Raw genomic sequence first — 17,505 nt, 5'->3', positions numbered from 1 at the left:
GAATCATAACCACCAGAACATACCAGTTCCTGATTTTACTGGTGTTTAAGCTATTTATATTCAATTAACCACCAGAACTTACCAGCTCCTTATGTAACTGATAGTTGAGCTGTTTTTATTGAATCATAACCACCAGAACATACCAGCTCCTGATGTCACTGATGGTTAAGTTATTTCTTGAATCATAACCACCAGAACATACCAGCTCCTTATGTTATTGATAATTGAGCTGTTTTATTGAATCATAACTGCCAGTACATAACAGCTCATGATTTTACCGATGGTTAAGCTATTTATCTTGAATGAAACCACCAGAACACACCAGCTCCTGATATTACTGATGGTTCAGTTATTTTTATTGAATGATAACCACTAGAACATACCAGCTCCTGATATTACTGATGGTTTAGTTTTTTCATTGAATCATAACCACCAGAACATACCATCTCCTGATTTTACTGATGGTTAAGCTATTTATATTGAATCATAACCACCAGAACATACCAGCTTTTCATGTTACTGATGGTTGAGCTGTTTTTATCGAATCATAACCACCAGAACATACCACCTCCTGACGTTAGTGATGGTTAAGCTATTTATATTGAATCATAACCACCAGAACACACCAGCTCCTGATATTACTGATGATTAAGTTATTTTTATTGAATCATAACTACCAGAACATACTAGCTTCTGATGTTACTGATGGTTAAGCTTTTTTATTGAATCATAACTACCAGAACATACCAGCTCCTGATGTTACAAATGGTTAAGCTGTTTTTATTGAATCATAACCACCAGAACATACCAGCTCCTAATGTTACTGATAGTTGAGCTGTTTTTATTGAAGCATAACCACCAGAACATACTAGCTTCTGATGTTACTGATGGTTAAGCTGTTTTTATTGAATCATGACCACCAGAACATACCAGCTCCTAATGTTACTAATAGTTGAGCTGTTTTTATTGAATCATAACCACCAGAACATACTAGCTTCTAATGTTACTGATGGTTAAGCTGTTTTTATTAAATAATAACCACCAGAACATACCAGCTCTTGATGTTACTGATATTTAAGCTGTTTTCATTGAATCATAACCACCAGAGCATACCAGATCCTGATGTCACTGATGGTTTAGCTGTTTTTATTAAATAATAACCACCAGAACATACCAGCTCTTGATGTTACTGATGTTTAAGCTGTTTTTATTGAAGCATAACCACCAGAACATACTAGCTTCTGATGTTACTGATGGTTAAGCTGTTTTTATTGAATCATAACCACCAGAACATACCAGCTTCTGATTTTTCCGATGGTTAAGCTATTTTTATTTAATCATAACCACCAAAACATACCAGTTTTTGATGTTACTGATAGTTGAGCTGTTTTTATTGAATAATAACCACCAGAACATACCAGCTCTTGATGTTACTGATGTTTAAGCTGTTTTTATTGAATCATAACCACCAGAACATACAAGCTTCTGATATTACTGATGGTTTAGATGTTTTTATTGAATCATAACCACCAGAACATACCAGCTTCTGATTTTACCGATGGTTAAGCTATTTTTATTTAAACATAACCACCAAAACATACCAGCTTTTCATGTTACTGATAGTTGAGCTGTTTTTATTGAATAATAACCACCAGAACATACCAGCTCTTGATGTTAGTGATGTTTAAGCTGTTTTTATTGAATCATAACCACCAGAACATAGAAGCTTCTGATATTACTGATGGTTTAGATGTTTTATTGAATCATAACCACCAGAACATACCAGCTCCTGATTTTACCGATGGTTAAGTTATTTTTATTGAATCATAATCACCAGAACATACCAGCTCCTGATGTTACTGATGGTTAAACTGTTTTTATTCAATCATAACCACCAGAACATACTAGCATCTGATGTTACTGATGGTTAAGCTGTTTGTATTGAATCATAAAAACCAGAACATAACAGCTCCTGATTTTACCGATGGTTAAGCTATTTATATTGAATCAAAACCACCAGAACACACCAGCTCCTGATATTACTGATAGTTAAGCTATTTATATTGAATCAAAACTACCAGAACATACCATCTCCTGATTTTACTGATGGTTAAGCTATTTATATTGAATCATAACCACCAGAACATACCAGCTTTTCATGTTACTGATGGTTGAGCTGTTTTATCGAATCATAACCACCAGAACATACCACCTCCTGACGTTAGTGATGGTTAAGCTATTTATATTGAATCATAACCACCAGAACACACCAGCTCCTGATATTACTGATGATTAAGTTATTTTTATTGAATCATAACTACCAGAACATACTAGCTTCTGATGTTACTGATGGTTAAGCTTTTTTATTGAATCATAACTACCAGAACATACCAGCTCCTGATGTTACAAATGGTTAAGCTGTTTTATTGAATCATAACCACCAGAACATACCAGCTTCTAATGTTACTGATAGTTGAGCTGTTTTATTGAAGCATAACCACCAGAACATACTAGCTTCTGATGTTACTGATGGTTAAGCTGTTTTTATTGAATCATAACCACCAGAACATACCAGCTCCTAATGTTACTAATAGTTGAGCTGTTTTTATTGAATCATAACCACCAGAACATACTAGCTTCTAATGTTACTGATGGTTAAGCTGTTTTTATTAAATAATAACCACCAGAACATACCAGCTCTTGATGTTACTGATATTTAAGCTGTTTTCATTGAATCATAACCACCAGAGCATACCAGATCCTGATGTCACTGATGGTTTAGCTGTTTTTATTGAATCATAACCACCAGAACATATCAGCTCCTGATGTTAGTGATGGTTTACCTTTTTTATTGAATCATAACCACGAAAACATACCAGCTCTTGATGTTACTGATTGTTAAGATTTTTTTATAATCATAACCACCAGAACATACCAGCTTCTGATATTACTGATGGTTTAGATGTTTTTATTGAATCATAACCACCAGAATATACCAGCTTCTGATTTTACCGATGGTTAAGCTATTTTTATTTAAACATAACCACCAAAACATACCAGCTTTGATGTTACTGATAGTTGAGCTGTTTTATTGAATAATAACCACCAGAACATACCAGCTCTTGATGTTACTGATGTTTAAGCTGTTTTTATTGAATCATAACCACCAGAACATAGAAGCTTCTGATATTACTGATGGTTTAGATGTTTTTATTGAATCATAACCACCAGAACATACCAGCTCCTGATTTTACCGATGGTTAAGTTATTTTTATTGAATCATAATCACCAGAACATACCAGCTCCTGATGTTACTGATGGTTAAACTGTTTTTATTCAATCATAACCACCAGAACATACTAGCATCTGATGTTACTGATGGTTAAGCTGTTTGTATTGAATCATAAAAACCAGAACATAACAGCTCCTGATTTTACCGATGGTTAAGCTATTTATATTGAATCAAAACCACCAGAACACACCAGCTCCTGATATTACTGATAGTTAAGCTATTTATATTGAATCAAAACTACCAGAACATACCATCTCCTGATTTTACTGATGGTTAAGCTATTTATATTGAATCATAACCACCAGAACATACCAGCTTTTCATGTTACTGATGGTTGAGCTGTTTTTATCGAATCATAACCACCAGAACATACCACCTCCTGACGTTAGTGATGGTTAAGCTATTTATATTGAATCATAACCACCAGAACACACCAGCTCCTGATATTACTGATGATTAAGTTATTTTTATTGAATCATAACTACCAGAACATACTAGCTTCTGATGTTACTGATGGTTAAGCTTTTTTATTGAATCATAACTACCAGAACATACCAGCTCCTGATGTTACAAATGGTTAAGCTGTTTTTATTGAATCATAACCACCAGAACATACCAGCTTCTAATGTTACTGATAGTTGAGCTGTTTTTATTGAAGCATAACCACCAGAACATACTAGCTTCTGATGTTACTGATGGTTAAGCTGTTTTTATTGAATCATAACCACCAGAACATACCAGCTCCTAATGTTACTAATAGTTGAGCTGTTTTTATTGAATCATAACCACCAGAACATACTAGCTTCTAATGTTACTGATGGTTAAGCTGTTTTTATTAAATAATAACCACCAGAACATACCAGCTCTTGATGTTACTGATATTTAAGCTGTTTTCATTGAATCATAACCACCAGAGCATACCAGATCCTGATGTCACTGATGGTTTAGCTGTTTTTATTGAATCATAACCACCAGAACATATCAGCTCCTGATGTTAGTGATGGTTTACCTTTTTTATTGAATCATAACCACGAAAACATACCAGCTCTTGATGTTACTGATTGTTAAGATTTTTTTATAATCATAACCACCAGAACATACCAGCTTCTGATATTACTGATGGTTTAGATGTTTTTATTGAATCATAACCACCAGAATATACCAGCTTCTGATTTTACCGATGGTTAAGCTATTTTTATTTAAACATAACCACCAAAACATACCAGCTTTTGATGTTACTGATAGTTGAGCTGTTTTTATTGAATAATAACCACCAGAACATACCAGCTCTTGATGTTACTGATGTTTAAGCTGTTTTTATTGAATCATAACCACCAGAACATAGAAGCTTCTGATATTACTGATGGTTTAGATGTTTTTATTGAATCATAACCACCAGAACATACCAGCTCCTGATTTTACCGATGGTTAAGTTATTTTTATTGAATCATAATCACCAGAACATACCAGCTCCTGATGTTACTGATGGTTAAACTGTTTTTATTCAATCATAACCACCAGAACATACTAGCATCTGATGTTACTGATGGTTAAGCTGTTTGTATTGAATCATAAAAACCAGAACATAACAGCTCCTGATTTTACCGATGGTTAAGCTATTTATATTGAATCAAAACCACCAGAACACACCAGCTCCTGATATTACTGATAGTTAAGCTATTTATATTGAATCAAAACTACCAGAACATATCAGCTCCTGATGTTACTGATGGTTAAGCTATTTATATTGAATCATAACAAACAGAACAAACTAGCTCCTGATGTTACTGATAGTTGAGCTGTTTTTATTGAATCATAACCACCAGAACATACCAGCTACTGATTTTGCCGATGGTTAAGCTGTTTTTATTCAATCATATCCACCAGAACATACTAGCAACTGATGTTACTGATGGTTAAGCTGTTTTTATTGAATCATAAACACCAGATCATAACAGCTCCTGATTTTACTTATGGTTAAGCTATTTATGTTGAATCAAAACCACCAGAACACACCAGCTCCTGATATTACTGATAGTTAAGTTATTTTTATTGATTTATAACCACCAGAACATACCAGCTCCTGATTTTTGCGATGGTTAAGCTGTTTTTATTGAATCATTATCACCAGAACATACCAGATCCAAATGTTACTGATGGTTAAGCTGTTTTTATTGAATCATAACACTAGAACATACCAGCTCCTTATTTTGCTGATGGTTAAGCTATATATATTGAATCATAACCACCAGAACATACCAGCTCCTGATATTACTGATGGTAAAGGTGTTTTTATTGAATCACAACCACCAGAACATACCAGCTCCTGATTTTACTGATGGTTAAGCTATTTATATTGAATCATAACCACCAGAACATACCAGCTCCTCATGTCACTGATGGTTAAGTTATTTCTTGAATCATAACCTCCAGAACATACCAGCTCCTGATGTTACTGATATTTGAGCTGATTTTATTGAATCATAACCGCCAGTACATAACAGCTCCTGATTTTAAAGATGGTTAAGCTATTTATCTTGAAACAAAACCACCAGAACACACCAGCTCCTGATATCACTGATAGTTCAGTTATTTATATTGAATCAAAACTACCAGAACATATCAGCTCCTGATGTTACTGATGGTTAAGCTATTTATATTGAATCATAACAAACAGAACAAACTAGCTCCTGATGTTACTGATAGTTGAGCTGTTTTTATTGAATCATAACCACCAGAGCATACCAGCTCCTGATGTCACTGATGGTTTAGCTGTTTTTATTGAATCATAACCACCAGAACATATCAGCTCCTGATTTTACTGGTGTTTAAGCTATTTGTATTCAATTAACCACCAGAACTTACCAGCTCCTTATGTAACTGATAGTTGAGCTGTTTTTATTGAATCATAACCACCAGAACATACCAGCTCCTGATTTTACTGATGGTTAAGCTATTTATATTGAATCATAACCACCAGAACATACCAGCTCCTGATGTCACTGATGGTTAAGTTATTTCTTGATTCATAACCACCAGAACATACCATCTCCTGATTTTACTGATGTTTAAACTATTTATATTGAATTAACCACCAGAACATACCAGCTCTTGATGTTACTGATGGTTAAGCTGTTTTTATTGAATCATAACCACCAGAACATACCAGCTCCTGATTTTACCGATGGTTAAGTTATTTTTATTGAATCATAACCACCAAAACATACCAGCTCCTGATGTCACTGATGGTTTAGCTGTTTTTATTGAATCATAACCACCAGAACATACCAGCTCCTGATGTTAGCGATGGTTTAGTTTTTTTATTGAATCATAACCACCAGAACATACCAGTTCCTGATTTTACTGGTGTTTAAGCTATTTATATTCAATTAACCACCAGAACTTACCAGCTCCTTATGTAACTGATAGTTGAGCTGTTTTTATCGAATCATAACCACCAGAACATACCACCTCCTGACGTTAGTGATGGTTAAGCTATTTATATTGAATTATAACCACCAGAACACACCAGCTCCTGATATTACTGATGATTAAGTTATTTTTATTGAATCATAACTACCAGAACATACTAGCTTCTGATGTTACTGATGGTTAAGCTTTTTTATTGAATCATAACTACCAGAACATACCAGCTCCTGATGTTACAAATGGTTAAGCTGTTTTTATTGAATCATAACCACCAGAACATACCAGCTCCTAATGTTACTGATAGTTGAGCTGTTTTTATTGAATCATAACCACCAGAACATACCAGCTTCTGATGTTACTGATGGTTAAGCTTTTTTATTGAATCATAACTACCAGAACATACCAGCTCCTGATGTTACTGATGGTTAACTCTTTTTATTGAATCATAACCACCAGAATATACCAGCTCCTGATATTAATTATGGTTAAGCTGTTTTTATTGAATCATAACCACCAGAACATACCAGCTCGTGATGTTACCTATGGTTAACTCTTTTTATTGAATCATATCTACCAGAACATACCAGCTCCTTATGTTACAAATGGTTAAGGTGTTTTTATTGAATCATAACTACCAGAACATACCAGCTCCTGATGTTACAAATGGTTAAGCTGTTTTTATTGAATCATAACCACCAGAACATACCAGCTCCTAATGTTACTGATAGTTGAGCTGTTTTTATTGAATCATAACCACCAGAACATAGTAGCTTCTGATGTTACTGGTGGTTAAGCTTTTTTATTGAATCATAACTACCAGAACATACCAGCTCCTGATGTTACTGATGGTTAACTCTTTTTATTGAATCATAACCACCAGAACATACCAGCTCCTGATATTAATTATGGTTAAGCTGTTTTTATTGAATCATAACCACCAGAACATACCAATTCGTGATGTTACTGATGGTTAACTCTTTTTATTGAATCATAACTACCAGAACATACCAGCTCCTGATGTTACAAATGGTTAAGCTGTTTTTATTGAATCATAACCATCAGAACATACCAGCTCCTGATGTTACTTTTGGTTAAGCTGTTTTTATTTGAAACAGTGTTAATTAAAAAAATCGTACCTTTTGTTGAAACTTAGTCTTTGAAGGTATGACAGCTCCCTCTAACAACAAGGTAGAAACTTTTCTACATGATGTGGAATGTTTATAGAAAATATTAATATCACGAAGTTTAAATAATTAAGCGTAAATGTGATATGATTTACTTATAAATTATATAACAGTTTTTACAATGTTATATTTCGATATAAATTCACAGTTTTAGGCAAAACTGGTTGAGAAACGTACAATGTTAAAGTAACGTGTAAAGTAATTGTTTTGACGTCTAATATATGAAGGACATACAGTATTTTATTTATGGTTAATATAACCTGTTTAAAGCCCACTATATGAAATAGATACGTTGATTTACTTCGATAGAAAATAAGGCTTGAAAAGCCTACTGTGTGAAGAACATACGTTTTAATATGTTTATAAATATTAACTGAACACCGTCCGCGACTTAGTTTTTCCCAGACAGGATTTTCACTTTCCAAAACTAGGGTGTTCATGAATGTTATCCCTTTATAGATCTTGTGAAACAGTCGAGGACTTCAATGATTATGTTTGTTTTCTGATAAATTTGGCGAATGTCTGGTGGATATAGAGACAGAGAGAAATCCAAAGCTAATGGATTGGATGGTTACGATGAAGTCTTCATGATGAAGAGTCGATGACAAGAAACAAATCGATATTATTCGGACAAAGTGGGTCACACAGGACAACCTTTTAACAGAGCCACCTGATGGAAGGGATCTATAAATCCAAGGTCATTGCTGGGATCAAACGATCCAAGAAGGCCTTGAAATTTTATTAGGTCCAAGAAAAATAATACATATATATAAATAAATTTTACATTCTACTGTTTGCGGAGTATTTTGTATATAAATAGGATTTTAATTACAGTTTGTTCTCTGTAGAGGAACATTCAGTAAATTTGTGGAAAGACAAACTAGTGTTAACACAAACACAACTTAAACTACAAACTACTGTTAACACAAAAACTACTTACACAACAAACTAGTGTTAACATAAACACTACTTAAACTACAAACTACTGTTAAAGCAAACACTATTTAAACTACAAACTACTGTTAACACAAAAACTACAAAGCTGCTGTAACAAACACTACATACACTACAACATAAACACCACTTACACTACAAACTATTCTCAACATAAACACTACTTACACTACGAACTACTGTTAACACAAACACTACTTACACTACGAGGTTCTGTTAACACAAACACTACTTAAACTACAAGGTACTGTTAACACAAATGTTACTTCCACTACAAACTATTGCTAATACAAACATACACTGCTGGCCAAAATCTGAAGGCCAATAAATATAAAGAAAAAAACTGCATTTTGCGTCTAACAAGTGAAATAATGGTTATTTTACAAATAGTTTCTCAGGAAACAATTTCTCACTATTACCACATTTTAAAGGTGGAGGTTGTAGTTTTCACTAATTCAGAAAATAAAAACATTTTAATTCTACAAGTATTTCATAGTATTTAATGCATGACATAACTTGTCTTTCAATCACTACTATCAAGAAATTTCAAGTTTACTACACGTTTTCAACAAACAAGATAAAATGTATCTCTACACTATTTTCTTTTTCAAACAGCACGTTAAGTGGTTCAACGACATATTTAAGGATTACAACGATAAAATTGTGTTTCGGTGCCAGTTGTGGGCATAGCACACATAGCCCATTTGATAGCTTTATGATAAAAACACTTAGAAATCACCAATATTATTTTAAATGGTTGAGAAAGCCAAGAACCTTTGTGAGATAAACTCTATATAAGAGATTATATAAAACATTTCTGAGCGACGTTGTTACATATAAGGACTGAACAACAAAATAACAGTTGACTATACAAGAAATAAAAGTTCCATCACTGGCATTTATAACAGTTACTTTACACTTTGGTAAAACATTGTATGTTGTTCAACCAGTGACTGTTATAACTGTTACTTTACACTAAGGTAAAACATTGTATGTTGTTCAACCAGTGGCATTAATAGCTTTTACTTTACACTTAGGTAAAACATTGTATGTTGTTCAACCAGTGGCATTTATAACTGTTACTTTACACTTACGTAAAACATTGTATGTTGTTCAACCAGTGTCACTTATAACTGTTACTTTACACTTAAATAAAACATTGTATGTTGTTCAACCAGTGGCATTTATAACTGTTACTTTACACTTAGGTAAAACATTGTATGTTGTTCAATCGTGACATTTATAATTGTTACTTTACACTTTGGTAAACATTGTATGTTGTTCAATCAGTGGCATTTATAACTGTTACTTTACCCTTAGGTAAAACATTGTATGTTGTTCAATCAGTGGCATTTATAATTGTTACTTTACACTTAGGTAAAACATTGTACGTTGTTCAACCAGTGGCATTTATAACTGTTACTTTACACTTAGTTAAAACATTGTATGTTGTTCAACCAGTGGCATTTATAACTGTTACTTTACCCTTAGGTAAAACATTGTATGTTGTTCAATCAGTGGCATATATAACTGTTACTTTACACTTTGGTAAACATTGTATGTTGTTCAATCAGTGGCATTTATAACTGTTACTTTACACTTATGTAAAACATTGGATGTTGTTCAACCAGTGGCATTTATAATTGTTACTTTATACACGAGTAAACCATAATTTGAACTGCAAGTAACGTTTGTATCAGGAACAGTTGAAACCGGAAGTAACGTTTGTATTAGCAACAGCTTAAACTGGAAGTTGTGTTTGTATCAGGAACAGCTTAAACTGGAAGTTGTGTTTGTATCAGGAACAGCTTAAACTGGAAGTTGTGTTTGTATTAGCAACAGCTTAAACTGGAAGTTGTGTTTGTATCAGGAACAGTTGAAAGTGGAAGTAACGTTTGTATTAGCAACAGCTTAAACTACAAGTTGTGTTTATTTCAGCAGTTTGAACTGGAAGTAGCGTTTGTGTTTGCAGTAGTTTACAGGGGAAGTTGTGTTTGTGCTATCAGCAGCTTGAACTGGAAGTTGTGTTTGTATCAGGAACAGCTTAAACTGGAAGTTGTGTTTGTATCAGGAACAGCTTAAACTGGAAGTTGTGTTTGTATCAGGAACAGTTGAAAGTGGAAGTAACGTTTGTATTAGCAACAGCTTAAACTACAAGTTGTGTTTATTTCAGCAGTTTGAACTGGAAGTAGCGTTTGTGTTTGCAGTAGTTTACAGGGGAAGTTGTGTTTGTGTTATCAGCAGTTTGAACTTTAAATAATGTTTATGTTAGCAGGACCTTGAACTGGAAGTAGTGTTTGTTTCAGGAACAGTCCATGGTGGAAATTGTGTTTGTTTCATCAATTGGTTGAACTGGAAGCAGTGTTTGTGTCAGCAGCTGTTTGAACTTTAAATAATGTTTATGTTAGCAGGATCTTGTGGTTAGTTTAGTTTTAGTGTAATAGTCACAATACGTATTCATTCCTCCACCACTCAATCCTAATAACAATCCACGAAAGGGGACGAAGAGGAACTACAAAGTTCCTGAACACCCCAGTTGGAGAGAGAACTCTTCGGATTTCTCTCTCTCTAAACTGAACCCCTGCCACGTTAGTTTAGTTTAGTTTAGGACCTCGAACTGGAAGTAGTGTTTGTTTCAGGAACAGTCCATAGTGGAAGTTGTGTTTGTTTCATCAATTGGTTGAAGTGGAAGCAGTGTTTGTGTTATCAGCAGTTTGAACTTTAAATAATGTTTATGTTAGCAGGACCTTGAACTGGAAGTAGTGTTTGTTTCAGGAACAGTCCATAGTGGAAATTGTGTTTGTTTCATCAATTGGTTGAACTGGAAGCAGTGTTTGTGTCAAGAGCTGTTTGAACTTTAAATAATGTTTATGTTAGCAGGACCTTGAACTGGAAGTAGTGTTTGTTTCAGGAACAGTCCATAGTGGAAATTGTGTTTGTTTCATCAATTGGTTGAACTGGAAGCAGTGTTTGTGTCAAGAGCTGTTTGAACTTTAAATAATGTTTATGTTAGCAGGACCTTGAACTGGAAGCAGTGTTTGTGTCAACAGCTGTTTGAACTTTAAATAATGTTTATCTTAGCAGGACCTTGAACTGGAAGTAGTGTTTGTTTCAGGAACAGTCCATAGTGGAAGTTGTGTTTGTTTCATCAATTGGTTGAACTGGAAGTAGTGTTTGTGTCAACAGCTGTTTGAACTTTAAATAATGTTTATGTTAGCAGGACCTTGAACTGGAAGCAGTGTTTGTGTCAACAGCTGTTTGAACTTTAAATAATGTTTATGTTAGCAGGACCTTGAACTGGAAGTAGTGTTTGTTTCAGGAACAGTTGAAAGTGGAAGTAACGTTTGTATTAGCAACAGCTTAAACTACAAGTTGTGTTTATTTCAGCAGTTTGAACTGGAAGTAGCGTTTGTGTTTGCAGTAGTTTACAGGAAGTTGTGTTTGTGTTATCAGCAGTTTGAACTTTAAATAATGTTTATGTTAGCAGGACCTTGAACTGGAAGTAGTGTTTGTTTCAGGAACAGTTGAAAGTGGAAGTAACGTTTGTATTAGCAACAGCTTAAACTACAAGTTGTGTTTATTTCAGCAGTTTGAACTGGAAGTAGCGTTTGTGTTTGCAGTAGTTTACAGGGGAAGTTGTGTTTGTGTTATCAGCAGTTTGAACTTTAAATAATGTTTATGTTAGCAGGACCTTGAACTGGAAGTAGTGTTTGTTTCAGGAACAGTCCATGGTGGAAATTGTGTTTGTTTCATCAATTGGTTGAACTGGAAGCAGTGTTTGTGTCAACAGCTGTTTGAACTTTAAATAATGTTTATGTTAGCAGGACCTTGAACTGGAAGTAGTGTTTGTTTCAGGAACAGTCCATAGTGGAAGTTGTGTTTGTTTCATCAATTGGTTGAACTGGAAGCAGTGTTTGTGTTATCAGCAGTTTGAACTTTAAATAATGTTTATGTTAGCAGGACCTTGAACTGGAAGTAGTGTTTGTTTCAGGAACAGTCCATGGTGGAAATTGTGTTTGTTTCATCAATTGGTTGAACTGGAAGCAGTGTTTGTGTCAACAGCTGTTTGAACTTTAAATAATGTTTATGTTAGCAGGACCTTGAACTGGAAGTAGTGTTTGTTTCAGGAACAGTCCATAGTGGAAATTGTGTTTGTTTCATCAATTGGTTGAACTGGAAGCAGTGTTTGTGTAAAGAACTGTTTGAACTGCAAGTTATGTTTGTGTTAACAGCAGTTTATAGTGGAAGTTGTGTTTGTGTTAACAGCAGGTTGAACTGGTAGTGCTTGCGTTATCAGCAGTGTAGGCAAAAACTAAAGTTTGTGTTATTTGTTGTATTTATTTTTGTATTATGTGTTACTTGTACTCACATCACTTTGTTCCTTTGTTACATGAATATTTTGTAAATAAACTGTGTCTGCCTTATCACTACAATTTGACTGTCTATTTTAACTACATCTGATTCTAGCAGTTTGGTTCTTAGGAATTGGGAATTGGTTTAAATATTTGTAACTGTATTCTAGTGGTACATTACAAAAGGAAGATTTAGACAACTGAAGTAGTAATCATATGATTATTTGTAACTGAATTCTAGTGGTATATTACAACGGGAAGATTTAGACATCTGATGTAGTAATCATTTGAATATTTGTAACTGAATTCTAGTGGTACATTACAACAGGAAGGTTTAGACATCTGAAGTAGTAATGATACATAAATCCAAAGTTTATAAACAAAGATTTGATTTCAAGCTAATTTATTTGATTTTGTATTTATTTTTACAGAACAACGGAAACTTCGCTTATTCTCTCCACACTGATAACCACCGAGGAATTGCTTACTTTCGAAGAGGACCAACAGCTGGCGCTACGTTAAGTAGCACCTCTCTCCCAGCTGCGCTGACACCAAGACCCAGTGACGATCGTCTAGTTGCCGCAACCTTACCGCCATTTAGTGGCCACATTCCAGTTAATTTTCGGGCCCCGTTAAAAAATGTGCCCCTTGAGTTTTCTCCTGCCAATGTACGTAAAGATTTTGTTCCTGTATATCCCCCTGCCAACATTGACAGGCTGTATTCGCTTGGCTACATTTATGTCAAAGATTTTCTCCCAGCACAAGTTTCATTTTAAGAAGGTATTGAGGTGTGTTTTATAGTTAATATTCTATATTTGTTAAACAAACAAAAACAGCTATAAATACGAATTTGTCCACGAGTGTTTTGGCAGCTGTGAAAGTTTTATGATTTTAGTAGAATTAACCACGACTAACTGAAGTTGATCATTGAAAACAAAGGGTTATCTTTATGTTATGACCTGGTAACGAGAGCTGGTCACTTAATTAAAATAATCTTCAAACATCCGTTTCGTACCTACTGATAACAGACCAATTGAAAACAGTTTTTATATTCATTTCTCATCAGCTTATCTACATCTAATGGTTATGGATAACAGATGAAAACAATATTTATACTTTCATTTAATTTATTCTATTACGAACTTTTAAAGTCGTTACAGTAAACGTAATAATTATTTATTTTTTGTGAGATTAATCTGTTTATGTAAAACCAAAAAACTACGCCAAGAATACAATATTTCATAAACCTTTCCCTATCTCTTGTTTCCTGTCAACCCATTGTTTCCGTGATTGCATAAACCTTAGATTCAATATCAGGTTTAAAAAACAACAAGTAATTCATAGGAACATGTTAACAACATATGAGAGTTCTATAAGTTAAACAAAATATCATACTTAAGAATTAGAAATGATACTCATAAGAAGAATAGGAAGGCACTCAGACGAGTGAAATGTTCTGTTGACGTTCAATGATGTTTTAACAAAACTATGTAAACATCAATACCAAGAATAAATACAAACATGTTTAATATGTGTCTACAGTACTTGGGGTTTAAATGAACCTAATCTCAAAAGTTCGTACTATATAAGTCAAGTGCGTGGGAATACGAAAAGTGCTAATCGCGTATGATAAAAGTGCTTCTAGCTTTCATTTAGTTTTACAATAAAAGGTATTTGGCTTCTCTTATGGCATTGAACCTGTTATACTTTGAGTGACATGGCTTCAATCATATATATATAAACTTATAAGAGTTGTTAAAACTAAGTACAATATTCACATCGATCAACCAAAATGTGCGAGATGAAACTGAAACCAAAATGTGCAAGATGAAACTGAAACCAAAATGTGCGAGATGAAACTGAAATCAAAATGTGCGAGATGAAACTGAAACCAAAATGTGCGAGATGAAACTGAAATCGTACGTTAAATCGACCTCGTATCACGAAACGTCCTCAACTCAAACAGACCAGCGTACAAATGATGCGCAGTACCCAGAGCACAGTTTGAACAACGACAACTCAAACAGACCAGCGTACAAATGATGCGCAGTACCCAGAGCACAGTTTGAACAACGACAACTCAAACAGACCAGCGTACAAATGATGCGCAGTACCCAGAGCACAGTTTGAACAACGACAACTCAAACAGACCAGCGTACAAATGATGCCTAGTACCCAGAGCACAGTTTGAACAACGACAAACATTTCAGTGATGACGAGAAAACCCACTCGTATAGAAATATTTATGTAAACACGGCTCGTTTGGGTTGAGAAAATTACTTTACGTAGAGGAGCGAACAACGTTTCGACTTTCTTCGGTCATCGTCAGGTACGAAAAACATTTGTAAAAGCTGAAAGCGGGTCCACTAAACATTGGACACTGCACTCGGTGGCAGTTTCTTTTCTACAGATTATTATATTACTAAAACATCTAATAGGTAGCGCTTTAACATGTGTGCTAAAAATGTATTTTCTATTTTATCTTGCGATATATTAAAATATTATGGAATAAAATAACAACCAACGCGAGTGACTCGTTCCGGAATCAAAAACTTGTGTTTGTTTAGATAAAACAACATAAGTTGCACGCGCTTTGTCCATAGCGAGGGTGCTAGTGACTGATACTGTTGGAAGTCTTATATTTAAGTTACGACCTATTAACGAGAGCTGGTCACTTAATTAAAAATAGTCTTCAAACATTCGTTTCGTACCAATTGAAAACTGAACAACTGAAAACAGTTTCTATATATTTTTTTTATTTCTTAACTTACCTCTGGCCTACCAGTGAATGTAACCAGTAAGAATAGCCTGCTCTCTACTTTGTTGCTTCTTTTGAGTAATACGCATACTGATTATAAACAAATTATAAATGATAATATATGAATCAGAATAGATAAATAATATATTGTTAGAACGAATCTTTTGTCCTAACGTTTACAAACAGTTAAACGTTCCAACCATTGTCGTGCCCGTAGTATCCAAGCAGGGCTAGAGTTCTAGCACTGGACGAAAGGACTCGTCGACATTGGATATAACAGATACAGTGTGGTTAATACATTATTATATATGCTGAATGGGAACAACAAACAGACCACTTTGTTCGAATCACATCCAACATCTTTTGAACCACATGGTACCCTGAATATAAAATTGAACTTTCAACCTTATGAAGTGATAAATTGCCAGGGCAGACACCCCCAGAGTCTATTATTTATAACCGTCACCAATTTTAACCTACTGATCGCTAAGTGGTTGTTGTTTTTCGGCTCTACAATGGACTTTCACTTTTATAAGACCTAAAGACGGAACTACAATAGTAAGATACATATATATTTCTCTACAAGTGTGTTTCTCGACATCACTGAGTAAGATACATTACAACTAATGGTTTTTATTTCCAGATATTCTTGTGTAATGCATGATATTTAGAAATTTATATAATTCTGTGGGCGATATTTGCTTTCAGTTTAATATGAACAATTATTATCTTATTTTTCTGTTCGCATTATCACTTGGGAGGAGCTCGTTTTCTGTTAGTAAGAACACTTAGGGTTTTGTTTTCTGTTAGTAAGAACACTTAGGGTTTAATTTTCTGTTAGTAAGAACACTTAGGGTTTTGTTTTCTGTTAGTAAGAACACTTAGGGTTTTATTTTCTGTTAGTAAGAACACTTAGGGTTTTGTTTTCCGTTAGTAAGAACACTTAGAGTTTTGTTTTCTGTTAGTAAGAACACTTAGGGTTTTATTTTCTGTTAGTAAGAACACTTAGGGTTTTATTTTCTGTTAGTAAGAACACTTAGGGTTTTATTTTCTGTTAGTAAGAACACTTAGGGTTTAATTTTCTGTTAGTAAGAACACTTAGGGTTTTGTTTTCTGTTAGTAAGAACACTTATGGTTTTGTTTTCTGTTAATAAAAACTCATGGTTATGTTTTCTGTTAATAAAAACTCATAGTCTTGTTTTCTGTTAATTAAAACTCAGGGTTTTGTTTTCTGTTAATAAGAACACGTACAATTATGTTTTCTGTTAGATTATTTAATATGGCCTGGCATGGCCAAGCGCGTAAGGCGTGCGACTCGTAATCCGAGGGTCGCGGGTTCGCGCCCGCGTCGCGCTAAACATGCTCGCCCTCCCAGCTGTGGGGTGTATAATGTGACGGTCAATCCCACTATTCGTTGGTAAAAGAGTAGCCCAAGAGTTGGCGGTGGGTGGTGATGACTAGCTGCCTTCCCTCTAGTCTTACACTGCTAAATTTGGGACGGCTAGCACAGATAGCCTCGAGTAGCTTTGTGCGAAA

General features: G+C 34.4%; 1 protein-coding gene across 1 annotated transcript in view; it reads left to right on the top strand.

The window, feature by feature from the left end:
• LOC143250399 (uncharacterized) overlaps window positions 1-16,574 on the top strand; it is a 32,846-nt gene extending 16,272 nt beyond the window's left edge. The window contains exon 3 of the mRNA XM_076500852.1: window positions 13,643-16,574. Within this exon, the coding sequence (XP_076356967.1) occupies window positions 13,643-13,987 (345 nt within the window). The 3' untranslated portion in view covers window positions 13,988-16,574. The remainder of the gene's footprint in view (window positions 1-13,642) is intronic.
• Window positions 16,575-17,505: the final 931 nt, after the last annotated feature.

The sequence above is a fragment of the Tachypleus tridentatus genome, chromosome 5 (assembly GCF_004210375.1).
Source record: "Tachypleus tridentatus isolate NWPU-2018 chromosome 5, ASM421037v1, whole genome shotgun sequence".
Lineage (NCBI taxonomy): Eukaryota > Metazoa > Arthropoda > Merostomata > Xiphosura > Limulidae > Tachypleus > Tachypleus tridentatus.
Note: the sequence above shows the minus strand (reverse complement) of the source record. Positions and strands in the feature narration are given on the sequence as shown.